At 46.1% G+C, this 17,985-nt stretch overlaps 1 protein-coding gene across 1 annotated transcript in view; it reads right to left on the bottom strand.

Moving 5' to 3' along the window:
* Window positions 1-806: 806 nt before the first annotated feature.
* Window positions 807-17,985, bottom strand: part of LOC103240088 (uncharacterized) — a 126,152-nt gene continuing 108,973 nt past the window's right edge. Inside the window, exons 4-6 of the mRNA XM_073022686.1 lie at window positions 9,122-9,247; window positions 8,137-8,239; window positions 807-4,663 (exon numbers count right to left, since the gene is read on the bottom strand). Of these exons, the coding sequence (XP_072878787.1) occupies window positions 8,217-8,239; window positions 9,122-9,247 (149 nt within the window). The 3' untranslated portion in view covers window positions 807-4,663; window positions 8,137-8,216. The remainder of the gene's footprint in view (window positions 4,664-8,136; window positions 8,240-9,121; window positions 9,248-17,985) is intronic.

Genomic DNA, 17,985 nt, shown 5'->3' with positions numbered 1-17,985 from the left:
TTCGAAAGGGGTATTTTGCTGGTCACCTCCTGGTCATCCTTCTGCTCACCAAGAGCAGATACTGTTCTCAGCCCCTTACATTTACAAGGTCGTTTAATTCTCACATAGCCCTTTCAGATAGATGCGACTATTACCCCCATTTTACAGAGGAGGAAACCAAGAGGCAGAGGACACGGGTGAATTGTCCCAGATCACAGAGCTGGCCATGGAGCTGGGACTTGTACCCGGCCAGCCTGGCTCCAGAGTTCACTGCCCTCCTCCTGTACAGCACGTGTGACCGGCAGTAATCACCGCCCAAACAGGCAGGCACTGCGGATAGCCAAGCACACCTCTTCCGACTTCAGCACGGAGGAAGGTTCGTTTTCATTCTGGTGTTCAGCTCAGTTAGGACTGTTTTTATCACCACAAGGACGCACAACCCAGAAAGCTCAGTCATGTGCCATTGCCTTCTACGGTCATGGTTTTCTACTTTTTGGCCCCATTTTCCTGAGCACTTGGCCTGCTGGGACGTGAATGATGCGTTACTACTACTACAGAATGCAGGTGAGCAGGTGGCATGGCAAGGTGGGTGATTGGACAAGATTTCCCGACAGCTGGAAGCTTGGGGGAGACCCGCGGTGGCCGCTTGTTATTCTTCCTGGACGAGCCGCCTCTGGGGTCGAGCGTGAGTCCCTCATCGCTGGTGCCAGGCAGTGTCACAGTTTTCAGCACCCGACAGCCAGGGCAGCTTCTCTCTGTCCAGCTCGCCCCGCCCCTCTCCTTTAGTGAGAGAAGTTCTCTGACTCTTGGGATTTTGCAGTCAGAAGAGTGATCATTACAATTTTCATCTGAATATTGTGGCCCTGCTGGACTGCGGTGCAACAGGCTCTTTCATGAAGATTGGCAGAGATGCTGAAGGCTAGGGCATCGGGACCGAGGGGAGTGAGCAGGACTCATGGGATACAGCTCATAGAGGGAGGGAGGGAGCCATAGAAATGTGAGTCTGCTCCTCACGTGGCCACAGACTCTCCTGTGTCCTCCGTGGAACCTGTGGAGGCGGCATTAGGCGCTGGCGCTCTCCGGGGTGTGAGTTCAGTCAGCAAGAGAACATCTGCCCTCCCACGCCCCTCTCTGCAGCTGGTTCCTCTTGCAGTTTTGATTTTTAGAACGAACGCAGCAACCTGCCCCATTCTGCTGATGCTGCAAAAAGGAGCTGGAAAAGAACGTGCACAGCTTCTTCAGTCTTAGCATTTGTTACCTTTTAGTTTGGGAAACTTTGGCTTGAAACTTGGCTGCCCCAGCACAAGAGTGTGCTGAGGATTCTATGATCCTGCTAGACTCTCCCAGGAGGTCAAGTTGAAAACAAGCTAGGTGCTCTCTCTGCCTCTCTCTGTCTCTGTTTCTCTGTCTCATCTGCCTGTTTCTCTGTTCCCCTTTTCCTCTCTTCCCTCTCCCTCCCTTCCTCCCTTGCTATTGCTGCAAAGAATATTCTTGTTGAATTTGTTTCTCCATATCTTCTGCCTTTCCTTAGAATACATTCCTAAGAGTCTACTCATTGTGAAAAGCAAACGGCCTTTAGCTGTTTTCCAAATCTAACAGATGGGGGTCCTTTCAGACAGAGCTTCATTTTACACTTTTACCAAGAAGCCCGTGGCTCCCTGCTCGCCATGCTGCAGTCGTCCTCAGGAGGTTCATGGAGAGCAGAGGCCTTGGGGCTACATTAAGGGGTGTCTTTTATCCAATGTCCAGAAGGTATACTTTGCATGGGGGGGGGGGCAGTTCAAGTAGGAAATTGACATCATCACTTCATGTATGGCATGGGTTGATCAAGGACAGCGTGCACCAGACCCCCAGACTGGGGCTGGGTGGGGACAAAGGACTTCAGTTATTACAGGGTGGGTTGGGCTGGCGGCTGCCCAGCTCTGGGGACAGATGCGTCAGCTCTCGAAGCCCGGGCAGCACCTGTCCGAGACTGTACAGCCCTCACCCCTTCAGCTCCTGAAGGGAAAGGCCCCAGGAGACTCTGAGGTGAAGAACGCTCTTCCATTTTCAGCTCACCCACCGTTAGGGTTCTGTCCCCTCTAACCTCCAGCCCCCCAACCGTGAAGTTCCCGGAGTCCCTGGCCAGTGACTTGCTGAAGCCTCACTCTCCAGGACCTCTGTAAAGAGGCACCCTACTCTAATGCATGCTTCTCCAGGAATATTTGCTCTGGTAACAGCTGAGAATAAAAACCCATCTCAACAGTTTGATTGCAGGTGGGTGGCCCCGGGGCAAGTGATTTTGGGAAGGTGGGGCTGGCTGGCGCCCTGCGTCCTGACTTTTCTTCTGAGCCTTTGCAAAACCACTTTTGAGAAAATTAATCGGGGTGGGTACTCCTGGGCGGCATTTTCTTCTAAGTGTGAAAATCTGTAGAATTCCTACAGTTGCGGGAGCTGTGGTTTTCTGTCATGACCCTGTGGGGACCGAGGCTGCCCTTCTGTGTCCTGGCAGTATGGGGCCTGTTTCTTATCCAGACTTACCCAGACTCTTCTAATCCAGAAGAGTCAGGTGCCTGGCAAGTGAACTGGCCGACTCAAATTTGTATGTCACTCGTATCGACCTAAAATGAAATAAAAATATCTCCTTTCTGGCATTAAAGAGACCTAGGAAGGGAAGGCTTAGGACTGGCTTCTTCACAATCCAACTGTAAGTAGGGTAGCCGGATCCTGACATCCGTATCTCCTGCTGGGTGAGGGTCACAAGATCTCAGCGCCCAGGTGAGGCAAAGATGTTGAAAGAGGCTTCAGAAGAACTGGGCCAGAACAGTGGAATCAAACGGAAAAGACTGTAAATTCAACCAGCTTGGGGAATGACCAGAGAGCATCTGTTGGCCCAGCAAGGATTGAAAACAAAGATTCCCAGCAACAGGGCCACAGCAAAGCTCTCTCGACACACCTGCTCCAGACCATCAGCTGATGAGAGCTTGTGATTGTGCCATCCAAGGAGACATAGCTATTTGGTCTTCATCTGGTTCTGGGCACAGAGCGTCTAAGACCCTTGGAATCTTTAGACTGTCAGAGTGCCTTTGTGTACTCAGGACAGGCCTGGGAGCTGGGGACCCCTAGGCAGTTTCAGAGTGGGTCTGGGGTTCAGAAAGACCAAGGCGGGACTAGAGGGCTGGAGCTGTCAGTCTCCAACCCAACCTCTGACCTGGAGGGAGAGGGCTGGAAATGAGTCAATCCCCAATAGCCAAAGATGTCATCAACCATGTCTACAGTGACACCTCTCTAAAACCCTAAATGGTGGGGGTTGGAGAGCTTGCAGGTTGGGGAAAACCTTGAAGTTCTGGGAGGGCAGCATTCCCACTCCCCAGGAACAGAAGCACTTGTACTTGCAACCCGCCCCCGCCCACCAGGCCTGGAGCAATGCACCTCTTCATCTGGCTGTTCACAGGTCCTTCATAGTAAACTGGTGACAGTAGGTAAGGGTGTTGCCCTGGGTGCCATGAGCCAGTCTGGCAAGTTATTGACCTTAAGTAGAAGAACATGGCAACCCTGATTTTTAGGTGGTCGGTCAGAAGCAAGGGAAACCTGAAACTTGCCATTGGTGAAGCGGGGGCGGTCTGCCCTAATTTCAGACCTGAATTCAGTTGTAGAATACACAGTTGGTGTCCAGAGATACAGAGAACTGGTCAGGGTGAGAGAAACCGCACACCTGGTGTTAGAAGAGGTGGAATAGGTCATAGGGCCTTCCATGTCACAGAGGGCGGCCTCATTTGTTTCGCCTGCTGTAGTTTATTAATGTGTGTGTGATTTTATTCTTTGAAAGGCTTAGAATTTAGAGAGAATAAAAGAAATCAGCTTCATAGAATCCACACTTCTTGGTTTTTAGAAACAATTTGTTTCTAGTTTGCATTTTAATTGTAATATTTAATATCACAAATGTACTATTAAATTATTGTAATTATAACTATTATAATTAATTAATAAATATTAATATTGTAATTTGTAATATTTAAGAGAATCTTAGTGTTTCTTGAGCTTCCTGGATCTATGGCTTGGTGTCTGGCATTAATCTGAGGAAATTCAGCTATTACTGTTACAAATATTTCTTCTGTTCCTTTCTTTCCCCTTGTATTACCGTTATGCATATTTTATGCCTCTGTAGACGTCCCATAGTGCTTGGATACTCTGTTCTTTTTTGCTTTTCAGTTCTGGAGGTTGGAGTTGGGTATTTCCTTTCCCTCAGGTCAGAAGGCTCTGATAAAATCCCACCAGGTTAGTCTCTAGTTAACTAGCTTCTCTGGAAGGTAGACCTAGTGAAGAGTGCACCTGCATACTGAAAAATGATTCTTATTCTCTTTCCCCTGTAGTAAGTGTGAGGGGATTTTTCTCTGATATTTACACTTCGAGAACCTGGTTGAGCTTCTGATGATACAACTCACAAAAAGCATGAGACCCATATGCACAGGCCTCCTGGAGGTTTTAACTCTCAGACGTGGCCACACCTCACTGCAGCAATTTGTCAATTCCAGTTCAGGGTTTCCATTCCCAGCGTGGGTTCCTTGGAGCATTGTGCTCCAGTGTATGGTGATTCTCCGCTTTACCTGTCCAGCCAATCTGGGGACAGTGGCTTGCCTGTGACCTCAGGTTTCTTGCTGGCTTAAGAAGAGCTGCTGATTTTTCAGTTTGCTCAGCTTTTTACCTGTGAGGAGGGATTGACAATTCTCAAGATTATCGTGTACGGAACCTGAAATTCCCCAACTCCATCATAGTAAAAAGTGTGTTCCCTTCCTCTGGCTCAAGAATTAAAATATTTTCATTCTTTGACACGTTGTACTTTGATTCCCTAAATATTTATAATTGTAGATTTAAAAACTCAGTTTTCTGCTGTATCAGACATCTAGACTGGCACTTTCCAACAGAATTATGAGAGTCCTGTTATAGAACTTGAAACCTTCCTTGTAGCCTCATACAAATATATAAACAGGTACAATTAATTTTACTAGTATATTTCTAACTCAAAATGCTCATACTATACTTTCAATAAGAAATGCAAATAGGCCGGGTGAGGTGGCTCACATCTGTAATCCCAGCACTTTGGGAGGCCGAGGTGGGTGGATCACGAGATCAGGAGATTGAGACCATCCTGGCTAACACGGTGAAACCCCGTCTCTACTAAAAATACAAAAAATTAGCCAGGCATTGTGGCGGGTGCATGTAATCCCAGCTACTTGGGAAGCTGAGGCAGGAGAATGACATGAACCCGGGAGGCAGAGCTTGCAGTGAGCCAAGATCACGCCACTGCACTCCAGCCTGGGCGACAGGGCAAGACTCCATCTCAAAAAAAAAAAAAAAAAAAAACAAAAAAATATATATATATACACACACACAAATACAGTATTTTCTATTTTTTATATTAACTGGCATGTCTTTCACGCAGCAAATCCAGTTCAGACCGGGTGCACTTCATGTGCTCAGCCGCCACATGTGGTGAGTGACAGAGACCATCCTGCATGTGTCTGCACTTTTTACCACCTTTTTCTTGACCACAGATTCTACCCCCTGTTTCTCTGTGTATGCAGTGATGATTTGCTGAATATTACACATTGTGGGTAACTTGTTGAGCACACTCAGGATCTCTAACCTTCCTCTGAAGCCTTCCAGCTCTTGTTTTAGCAGCTAGCACAGGCACGGCTGCGTCATCGTGACATGGGCAGGCTTGGTTTGATTCGCTGTTGGTGTGAATCTGTGGAGAGCTCCCATCCTGCACCCACTCCGATCTCCCCCTCCTGGACGTGGTAGGATGGCCATGCTCTGCCCACACCTGAGCGCTCTCTCATCTCCCCCTCCTGGACGTGGTAGGTGGCCATGCTCCGCTCACACCTGAGCTCTCGGCGCCATGGTCTGCAGGTGTTCTCCAGAGGGCAAGTATGCTGTGGGTGAGTCTCATTCATCTCCTGCCCTCGCCCTCAGGTTCTGGCTGGCACAGCTGTGGTCACAGACTAAAAACAGCCACCTCATTCGTTTTGTGCAGTTTTACAGTTGTTTATGGCAGATGTGTGATTTGGGTCCCTGTTCTCTCATCATGGCTAGAAGTAGTTTTGGCAAATTTTTCTTTTATCTTTACATTTGGAAACTAAAGGAAAGTTTCACCCAAAGAATATTAGTGTTGCGACAATCCTAATGAGTGTTTCTCCAGAAACTATGATCCAGGTCAGCAGCCAGACATTTCATAGAAGATAAACTTCAAGAACATTCTCTGAAGGGCAGTGAAACTGAGTAAGACCTAACCACTGTTACCAACAACCAAGAAAAATAGGTAGGAAATGCAGCTAACATTTTGATCAAGTAAGTATGTTAATAAACATGCAAACTATCGTTAAGCACAAAATAGGGTGGGAGTAAAAAATTTTTATGATATTGACATTTATGATTTTACAAAACTGCCCCATGTGATATCAAGAGGACTCCTGATGAAAATTTACAAAGGATGCTTTATGGTTTATATAAAAATGTTAGTCAAATAAATCCAAATATTTCACAAAAGTAACATTTCAAATAATATTCTTTTATATTTTGCAGACATCTGTATAGTGAGGTTATTCATCACACATGACCCAGTAACATTTCTTAGCGGTTGGATTCAATACAAGAAATAAGCAAATAACCGCACTGCTTCTTCCATTTCAAAGTCATTTCTCTTATAAAAAGTGGTCAAGAAAAATGCCTGTTGCCTTACATACTGGTTAGTGCCAAAAATTTGGTTTAAAATATTTCAAGTGGGTTATCCTTTTACGTCCATATTGTTAGCTACACAAAGAACACATACAAATACAATTTTTTTTACCATAAGTTTTTGCAAATTATAACCATAAACTAAAGAAACAGGATTAAGCATATTATTTTTTGAGATAGGGTCTTGCTCTGTTGCCCAGGCTGGAGTGCAGTGGTACAATCATGGCTCACTGTAGCCTCAACCTCCCTGGGCCCAAGTGATCCTCCCACCCCAGCCTCCTGAGCAGCTGGGACCACAGGCACACACCACCATGCCTGGCTGATTTCTGTATTTTTTGTAGGGATGGGCTTTGGAATGTTGCCCAGGCTAGTCTCAAATGCCAGGACTCAAGCAATCTGCCTGTTTGGCTTCCCAAACTGCTGAGGTTAGAGGCATGAGCCACCACGCCTGGCCTAATCCTTTCTAAAGAGTCTCTATTTATTATCGTTATATTTTTCTAATTGAGATGGGAGTCTTGCTCTGTTGTCCCGGCTGGAGTGCAGTGGTGCCATCTCAGCTGACAGCAACCTCTGCCTCCCGGGCTCAAGTGATTCTCCCACCTGAGCCTCCCAAGTAGCTGGGACTACAGGTGTACACCACCAGGCTCAGCTAATTTTTTGTACTTTTGGGGGAGACAAGATGTACAAAAGGCATTTCTGTACATTTTGCCGTGTTTTCCATGAACCTTGTTTTCCTTGAACATTTCCTTGAATGTTCCTTCCATGTTTTCCTTGAACCCTTGGGCTCAAGCCATACACCTGCCCTGGACTCCCAAAGTGCTGGAGTTATAGTCATGAGCTACCGTGCCCAGCCCTTATAGTGCTGTGACTTAATATTAAAATAAAGAAAGGGAGGAGTCCAAGGGAGCACGTTGGCAGAAAGGGCTCCTTTGCCAACAACCTTGCTAGCACGGCATTCACTCCCTTGCCTGCTGGCATTGCGTTCCTTAGATGAAGAACACTTTATGTGTAAATGAAAAACAAGAACAACATAGGAATACCCTGTCTCTACAAAAACTTAAAAATTAGCTGGGTATGGTGGCGAGCACCTGTGGTCCCAGCTGCTTGAGGCTGAAGCACAGCTGCAGTGAGCCAAGAGCTGCCATCATGATGCTGAATTCCAACCTTGGTGACAGAGCAAGACCTTGTCTCAAAGCAAAAAGCAACGAAAACCCAAAATGATGCACTCTAAGTTCTATCCTGTCAATTCCAGTACCTTCATTTGTAAAGGTACGTAAAGGTGAAACTCAGGAGCTGCTTGCAGTAATGTGGACATACTCTTGACCTCAGCTCTGATCTGAAGCACATCCTTCTGTCTCACTGCTTGCCAAGACTAAGCTAAACTTCAAAAGTAAAAATACTCCCTAAAGTGTTGTAGGTTTTCAACTATTCATATTGTACCTTAAGTTTCTCTTGTATTGGACAAAAAACACGGTGTCATTTAAAGTGATATGTAGCTTCAACGTGGGATGTAAGGTGATTCAGGTCCTTTGAGAAGACAAGCCTGTAACAACGACATGAATAATGTTGGAATCAATATCACAGAAACTAAACACCAAATAACGTAGGTTCAATCTGTGTCTCTAACAAGTATCTGGATAACTAAACTTTCTGCTTTACTTGGGTGTGAAGATCATGAAATGTAGTTTATAATTATTTGGGTAGAGAAAATAGAGAATTTGGGTAGTTATGTAAAATTAAAGATTAAATAAAAGCAGTATTATATAGCAGAAATATAAATTGGCTATTACCTTCAGTAATTTAGATCAAGGTTTGGCAGGTCTGTGCACCAAATCTGGTCCACTGTTCTTGTAAATAAAGTTTTGTTGGTACACACCCATACACACTTGCTATCACCCATGGCTGAGGGCAGAATTGAGTGGTTGTGAGAGACCTTATGGCCTGCAGGAACTAAAAAACTAGCTGGCACCTTGCAGGCAAAGTTTATGACCTGATTCGGGTAGCTGCCTAAACTGTCCAATTCGCTTGTTCTAAAACAATCCAACAATATAGCACGCTTATCTGAAGATTTGAGAACACGCATGCACCAGCCTAGTCAGAAGAAAAGTCCAATTCCACCCAGAGGGCTACAACAAACTCTTCCCTTTTCCCTACAAGGAATTAAATGAATAAAACTGTGTGAGATTTTACTGGTATGTATCATATGTATGAGTCTTGAGGAAAAGTTAAAAACGTGTATTTATACAGATACATAATGTTACTTTTCTTCCACGTTTAACTCATACACTGTTTTTGGAATTCTGGTTCACAAAATCTGCATTTCTGCACCATGATTTTGAAGGCAAAAACCCGACTGCTGAGCCAGTGGTCAATTCTGAGGCGCCCAGCATGTTCAGGAGGCAGCGTCGGGGAGCGTGTCCCTTACCTGGAAGGGTGTAGGCATCCATGGAGGTCTGCACGACCAGGGACCTGCGTTTGGAAGGCATAGGCACCGCCATCTTCCACTCTTTGTGTTTGGCCAGAGCTGCCCAGACAGCTTCCGTGTGGACGTCTGAAACGGAGAGAGCTCAGTCACTCAGTGCTCAGCTGAAGTCCCAGAGGCCAAGCTCTATACCCTCCTCTCTGTCCCCGCAGCACGGTTCATCCACCTTCTGAAACTCACCAATAGATGGGTAGGTGAGGAAAGAAAATCAGTGTTTACAATTCCAGTAAAGACATTAAAATTTATTCACAGACTTTTAATTATTCATTTTATTACTGCAGAATCCATATCCACAAGCAAACACTGGCTGTAAACTGTGCTGAGATTTTTCTTTTTAGGGTGAATAGACCTTGATCTTTGGAGATTCTTTGTAGGTCACACGTTTGAGCCTCCAAATCCTTTCACTGTACCACTGAGAGGCGTGCGCACGCCTCGCACCCCAACTCACACAGCCACAGTCGCAGCTCAGCTCAACACCAGCCACAGGCCAGGACTGTGTTGGCTATGGATAAGGTTTGGCTGTGTCCCCACCCAAATATCAACTTGAATCGTACCTCCCAGAATTCCCATGTGTTGTGGGAGGGACCTAGGGAGAGATAATTGAATCACTGGGGCCCATCTTTCCTGTGCTATTCTTGTGATAGTGAATAAGTCTCATGAGATCTGATGGTTTATCAGGGGTTTCCGCTTTTGCTTCTACCTCATTTTCTCTTGCTGCTGACGTGTAAGAAGTGCCTTTCGCTTCCCACCATGATACTGAGGCCTCCCCAGCCATGTGGAACTGCAAGGCCAACTAAATCTTTTTCTTCCCAGTCTCGGGTATGTCTTTATCAGCAGCGTGAAAAGGGACTAAAACAATCATTAACACATTTTGTGGCTATTAACCCATTACATTAATTCCACACATTCACTGAATGCCTTCTCTGTAAGTCCCTACGGGCTGGGGACGCAGTGGTGATAAGGTAGACAGTCTCATGGCATCTCACGCAGGCCACTTCTTAAGGGATGAAACATTTGATAGATGGGCTAGAGAATTAAAGCAGAGACAGATGCAGCGGCAACTCCAAACTGTGAAGCCAGGGAAGAACCCTTTTAACACAGAATCAGAACAACAGGAATGAAACATACCGGCTGTCAAGATGAGAATCTTCGAGACACAGGCAAAAACCGGCTCAAAGGCCCTAAACTGTCAGTGAGAACGGTGTTGGCAGAATAAAACCACCACCACCAAAAATGGCCAGCGTGTGTGAAGACGGGTTGGGGCAGTTTTCTCTGAAGCTGCAAGAATGATCCCACTGAAAGGGAATCGGATATGGCTTTCTGGCTTAAACCCCCTAAGCTGCCACCTGAGAGAGGACCCAGACCCTCAGCATCACGCCCACAAGCAGCTCATCACACTACTCGGTCTTGGTCAGCCTTTGTGCACACTTCTCTCCCTAACTAGATAAAGAGCCTGGTCATCTGGCCACTATTTCTAATTCCCAGGTCAAAAACCACTATGTGACTGACTTGGCTCATGGCCAAAAACTGAAGGAATCAATGAGGTGACAGTCCACTCACTTCCACAAATCGCTTTTTGTTTTGCATATTCTCCATTTTAAACTTTTTGGATGTAATGTCAAATACACAGAGAATCTGCAAGACCAGCGTAGCGAATTCCCACATAACTTACCAGGCTCAACTTAGGCCCAACTGTTCCTATCTTACATCACTGCTTTCCCCCCTCCCCCATGAATTTTCTAAGTCAAATGAAAAAAAAATTCAGATACTATGTCCCTCCATACCCAAATGTTTCAATGAATTTCCTAAACACAAGGGTATGCTCTCACATTCATTTTCCTCAAGATTGGGAAATTTAACTGTCATATACAAAGTTCACTTTCAAATGGTGTCAACTGTCTCTATAATTTTCTTACTTGGTCTTCCTCTTTTACGATCCAATCCAGGATCATGAATTGATTTGTCATGTGATTTTTACCCATCCAGAATCCAAGTTTCTCAGCTTTTGTGTTTCTTGAAATTGGAAATGTTAAAGAATACAGGTCAGTTATTTTACAGCTTGTCCTTTATTTTGGTATCTGCCGGACTAGACTCAAGAGTATGCATTTTAGCAGGGACACTGCAGAAGTCTGTCCTATGTGACAATGTTAACATCGGCAACTCAGTGAAGGTGGTGCTTAAGTGCCTCCAAAGCAAAGATGCTACTTCTCGCGTTGAAATTAAGATTTGGGAGGAGACACCATGACACTATGTGCATATTCTGTTTTCCATCAATTCTTCACTACTAGTTTTAGCATCCACTGATTTCCTGTCATTCCTTCTAAATCATTAGATCTTCCATATTCACTGAAAAATAATTATTTTATCTTTCAGCATTCATTTACGTATGTCCATATGTACTCATGGAGTCTGGCTTGGTGGGTTATGATTCATAGTTACAATGGTTTGTTCTGTTGCTCAACTGGTCCCAGATTTGACACCGGATTCCCCAGCCCTTAGACCAGGGCTCCTTCTAGTGAAGAACAGTGTTTAGAAGCTAAGAGTGGGCCCCGAGTGCTGCTGGGCATTGCCGGCAAGTAGAACACACAACACGCATGTACACGCATGTGCACCCACACCCATCCACAGGCACTTCTGTCCCTGTCTACATCTGTCGGGAGCCACCAGCTTATAACTGGTACCTCCTGCTGCAACCTAATCCCATGTGATCCATTCCAGGCTTTGGCCTTTTCTTATTTCTACCTCTCTTACCAAGAAAGAAACCTGGCTCCTGTAACACTCAATATATTCACTGATTTATTAAGCTTATTTGCTTAAGCCTGGAGATACAGAAGTGCTTCCAGAATTGCTATCTAATACCACTGTGAAAATCTATCGAGTTCAGTGCTCATTTGTAATTATTTTTTCATTGTTTTTTTGGAAGGTAGGGAGTACAAAGTATACACAGTGAAATGTTCAGATCTTGAGTACACTTGGCGCATTTCGAGAAATGGAAATCTATTACCCTACTCAAATCTTTTGCATCAAGGTTCCCACAAGTCCCCTCCCAGTCAATCCCAGCCCTCAAGAGACAGCCACTGTTCATTCTCGAGGAGTGTTCTTGGCATTCTTCCGTCACCCGAGACTCGCATAGATTCTCCATCGTCACATGGACTCCACAGCGTGGTGTTCACTCTCTGCTCAATTCAAGGCTCCTAGAACTCATCCCCATTGTCTGTTTTGGTTTCAGTATTTTGTATGTTTTTCCTGATGGGAACTAGGACAATGTATGAATATATCAGAATTTGCTCATGTTTCTCCAGATGAGAGGGATTTATGTTGTTTCCAGTTCTTGGCTATGACAATTTACTCTGGAGATAATGTGCATTCTTTTACAAAGACACACATTTTCAGCTCTCCTTGGTGAACGTCTACAGTGTGCCTGCTGGGCCATATGGTAAGTGTACACATTTTAAAGAAATTGCCACAGTTTACTGAAGTGGCTGTGCCATTTTAAGTCTACATCAGTCTGAGATCCAGTCTGTCATATCTTCACCAGCACCTGCTACTGTCCTCCCTTCTCCACTCTTGTGAAAGGGAGCCTTGTGGGTTTAAGTTGTACTTACCCAATGACTCCCTGGTGAGCACCTTTCATGGGCCACTGGGCATCCGTATACATCTGTTGCGAAGAGTCCATCTTGCATGCTTGCAAAATTCACACCATTTCTGGTTGGTTGTACATTTCCTAAAATGTTCTAAATAAGGCCCTGTGTCTTCTGTACATCAAGCATCTCCCTGCTTCCAAGTCTTTATGCCTTTTAGTTCTCCTGACTCACTTCACAGACCAAGGCCCCAGTGCGCACCATGCGAACCTGAACCACGGAGAATGGCCATGCTCCCGACACCCCGACTGTGGGCAGAGCTCCCCGGCTGCCACCACCGAGGACGGGGGTCAGCTCTTGTTTTTCAGGAATGGCCTTTATCAAATGGAGAAAGTTCCCTTCTGTTCCTGATGTGATAGGAAATTCATATAAGGACTATTGAATTTCAACAGATGTTTTCCAGTGTCTACCGAGAGGATAAAATGGGTTTTCTGCTTTATTTTTTGTTAATGTGGTGAATTACATTGATTTTTGAATGATGAACCAAATGTGCAATGCAAAACTACAGATCATGAGAACAAACTCTAAGTGTTCATGGTATTCTTATCCCTTTTACATATTTCTGGGTTTGATTTAGTAAGAATTTGTTCAAAGCTTTGGCATCTGTATGTCAACAAGAGTGAAAGGCGTGAGATTTTGCCTCGCATGCAAACTAACAAAGGGAGCCAGCACTAGCCCAATGCACTGACAGAGCCGGGACATTTCCAGGCCAGAAACAAAGGGCTTGTCACATACAGTGGGGCAGCAGGACCCACTCACCCCTGTCGATATTCAGGATCACACAGTGGGGCAGCAGGACCCACTCGCCCCCCTCAATACTCAGCAAAGTCTTGTATCCCAGTACAAAGACAAGATGTTATTTAGGCAAAACAAAATTAACGATCATGTAAAGAACGGCTTACATTTTTCTCTTCTGAGAAAATTTGTATTTGTATTTAGCAACCATGGCTCTCAAGGCACTCAGTTGCACATTATACATAATACTGCTTGTGGCCAAAGTCATGGTACCTTCCTATTCTTAAATAATTTACCAAGAGTTCTGAAAGGTGAGTATTTTAAAGAGAAAAGTGGTATGTGGGTTACCCAGGCTAAGGAGTGAGTTAGCCGGACAATTCTTGTGAAATATGTGCTTTTTCTAATTAGAAAATCTGAGAACAAGGTATCAGTGTGAGTCTGTTATCTCCATGAAGGAGTGAAATGGATGCTGGGAAATTGAAGGAGCTTCAGAATGGGAATCTCACAACCTCAAATGGGGAGACCAGCAATTGGGAAAGCAGTCGCTCTGATTCATGGAGTTTTCAGAGATTCATGTCCACTCCGTGCTGCATTTGAGCGACTTTTCTTCTTGCGGACCCGACAGAAGAGAGGTCCCACGTAGACATTCGGCATTTGTGAGGGTCTGGCACCATGACTCACTTCTATAGATTTAACATGTTTATATATAAATTATAATGACTCAACTCTATAAAAACTGATAGCAGTTATGGATCAATTCCCTCATTTCTCACTTGGGCCACACTTCCTGTTTCTGCAAGAACATATTGCTTGGCTAGAAGACATGGTGTTGACATTGAAAGAAAAAAGGACCTTGTATAAAAATGATGCAGAGAATTCTTCTCAAAGGTCACTGGGACACACACTTTGTTGGTGACCAGCTGTCTACCGGCACGGCAGCGAGAGAGACAGAGCTCCATGCGTGAGAAGTCACAGCTCCCGTGACCCACACCAAGACCCCCCAGGGTGACAACAGGCCAACTAGCAGCCTTGGAACGTACACTTCCTTCCCGAAATAGCTCCCCAAGAGACAACAAACAGTGATAATTGCAGGCATTTCTATAACTGAGAAGCATGAAACCCTCCCAGTCCTGTTCCTTCTACACTGCATCCAGAACAGGTGTACACCCGGTGTAGAAAGCTCCCAAGGCCTGAACAGATCATTCGATTCTAATTCAGACTGACCTAATCTCTGCAGTGCAGTCCTACAAACAGACTTTCAAAAAGTTACCAAACCACTACCTCAAACCTCATGCTTTCTCTGCTTCGAAAGAGGACATGCGGCTCGGTTTATACAGCCACCAGAACACACACACAGGGTATTATCTTATTGCCCTTCAGTGCCAACAAGAATCCTGTGGTCTCTCATGGTAAAAACAAAACCACAACCACCACAACCCAGCTTTTCACGTTGCAGGGAGTTTTACAGCCTCTTTCTATGTCGTCTTCCTTTTTGCCCCAAACTGGATATTCTTTTTACTTTCTCCTTATTTCCTGAATATAATTTGATCAATATAATCAAAGTGTTTGTGTTAGAAGCAACTTTACTTGAAAGAAATTGAAAGAACTACATCAAAATATTAAGAGTAGCCATTTCAGGATGACAAGAGAATAATATATTGTTTTTGTTCATTCTTTTCAACATTTGCCAAGTTTTTTGCCTTGAGTGCAGTTCACTTTTGCAATCGGAGGTTACAGTGCTTGATGGAATGAGGCTATGAAGCACACACACCACCCAGTTTCTAACACAGAGCAATCTATGGGGAAGGATGGAGACACAGGAAAGGTTCATTTTAGAGCAATGCAGGTGTTTTTTCCATAAAGGCAAAAGACATTTTTAAAAGTCTTTGCACCATACACAAGTCTGCTAAATTTGGTCAAAAAACAGAGAAAACAGTAACAGAAGAACACTTTAGCCCACAAGGAGACCAGCACAGCCAGCTCGAGGCCACTCCAGATGAGGAGTGGAGAGTGGTTTCCTTACAGCTGACCCACAGGATCGGGTAACAGGAGCAGGAGGGAAACATGGGGACCACAGAGATGTCAGACTGTGGACTGCGCAGCAAGAGACAGCAAGACAAAATAGCGGAGTAATTAAAAACCATTGTAAAAAGAGATCCACATTCTATTTTAACCTGAAATCAGTGGCATGGTGACCACCACACCACCCTGCAGTTGCCTCCTCCCTCCCCCACACACAGCAGCCTCCTGGGACACCATCCTACTTCCAACTTGCAGTTGCCTCCCGTCCCACCCACCCACAGTGGCCTCCTACGACAACATCCTACTTCTACCCTGCAGCTGCCTCCCATCCCCAACACACAGCAACCTCCTGGGACAACCTCCTACTTGCCGGCCACAGCCTAGAGCCCCCAAAGCATGGAGGGGCTTAGCGAGCCACACAGCATTCCCCCTTCACACCTGGGAAGTCAGTCCCTCACTGAAGTGGGTCCTGCACCCGCCAGCTATGCACCAGCAGAGGTGTGAGGTTATGGACCTGCTCACCCACTGTGCAGAGAGGCGTGAGGTCATGGACCTGGTCACCCGTTGTGCACGATCAGAGGTGTGCAAGGTTCCAGACCTGGTCACCCGCTATGCACAATCAGAGGTGTGAGGTGATGGACCCGGTCACCCGCTGTGTATGAACAGAGGTGTGTGTGGTTAGTGACCTGGTCACCAGCTGCACCCAATCAGAAGCTTTTGAGGTTAGGGACCTGTTCACCTGCTGTGCACAGAAGTGTGAGGTTATGGACCTGGTCACCCGCTGTGCATGATCAGAGGTGTGCGAGGTTAGGGACCTGTTTACCTGCTGTGTCCAATCAGAGCCAGGCAAGGTTACAGACCAAGTCACCAGCTGCGCCCAATCAGAAGCTTTCGAGGTTACGGACCTGGTCACCCACTGTGTGGGATCAGAGGTGTGCCAGGTTAGGGACCATGTGCGTGGTGATGGACCTGATCAGCAGCCAAGACACCTGACGTTTCCAGTGTCATCCCGGCTTCTTTCAAAACTGGAAAAGCCTTCAGATATTTCCCAAAAGCTCGTCCATCTTTGAAAACAATATATGCGTGTGCACAGGTGATACCGATGACTGAAGATTGAAGGTTAGAGCATTCCAGCCCCATGCCCATGTCCCATCCCATCTGCGAAAACTTGAGCACAAACATCTCCCTCTCTGAAGCTCCCTGAACCCCGTGGCAGGCCTGGGACTCAGGTCCAGTGTCCTGTCAGTTACACTGAACAAAATGTAATTCAACACTGGCCATAGGTTCTATGCTCTAAAAACCACATATAAATCTCCCAAAGAACTACAATCTATGAAAGCTTTCATGGCTAGTATTTTAGGAAGACTGACCAGTCTTGACCTAAATCAAAGCCGACACTGCCCAAATTAACTCTGACCCCAGCTTCGTGCAAAGGCAGCCATTGCCTGGCCGTCGGTGTGACCAGCAGCCTGGGCACAGACAGGACCAGCGCCGGTCCCTCCCTGCACCTTAAGCGGGCTTCTGAGCTGCTGTCCATGATCAATGATGATGCCCAGAGCAGCTTTCCAGGAAAGCAGTAAACCTTTCAGGTCCTCACCTCACGAGGATGGCCATGTATAAATCAACCGCCTTTGTTACTGCCCTGCCATTCTCAAAGAGGGGATGGGTTAAACTTCTTCATCCACATGCCCAACACAAGGCATACCTGCCCCAGCACGAGGCTCATCTACTTAATCCCGGGAAACTCACACAACCCACAATCAGAGGCCGCACACAATTAGAGGTCACACACAATCAGAGACTGAGCACAATCAGAGGCCACATACAATCACAGGCTGCACAGAGACCTCACACAATCAGAGACCACACACAGAGACCCACACAATCAGAGGCCACAATCAGAGACTATACACAATCAGAGGCTGTGCACAATCAGAGGCCATGCACAATCTCTGCAACCTCATCAGAAACTGTTTCTGACCATTCACCTGAGGCCACCAAGTTTAAACGAGAGGCCCAGGTTTTAAAAGAAAGGAGGAGTTCTCTGAAGGCAGACTCCGTGCATTCCACCATCAGCACCATTTGTGCCTGTCACGGTCAGGAAGAACCGCAACCACGTCTCGGTGCCCTTGCAGTGCAGGGCGCTGCGTTTCTCCCCCTTTCCAAACCCGTGGCGGCTCCTGGCGACCCAGCGCCTCTGCTCAGCCACGCGTCCCCAAGGCCTTCCTCCCTCACCCCACAGGGGAGCTCCTGCAGCCAGGCTATCTGGCTCATCACTCCGATTCAGTCACTTACACCCTCATTCCAGGCTGAAAATCTCTTCTGAAAATATCCAAATCTTACCCACATCAGGCTCCATCTTTTCCCCAGAGCTCCTCACCCCCTCCAGAGCAGCAGCTCTGGTGCCTG

The sequence above is a fragment of the Chlorocebus sabaeus genome, chromosome 13 (genome assembly GCF_047675955.1).
Source record: "Chlorocebus sabaeus isolate Y175 chromosome 13, mChlSab1.0.hap1, whole genome shotgun sequence".
Taxonomy (NCBI): Eukaryota; Metazoa; Chordata; class Mammalia; order Primates; family Cercopithecidae; genus Chlorocebus; species Chlorocebus sabaeus.
Note: the sequence above shows the minus strand (reverse complement) of the source record. Positions and strands in the feature narration are given on the sequence as shown.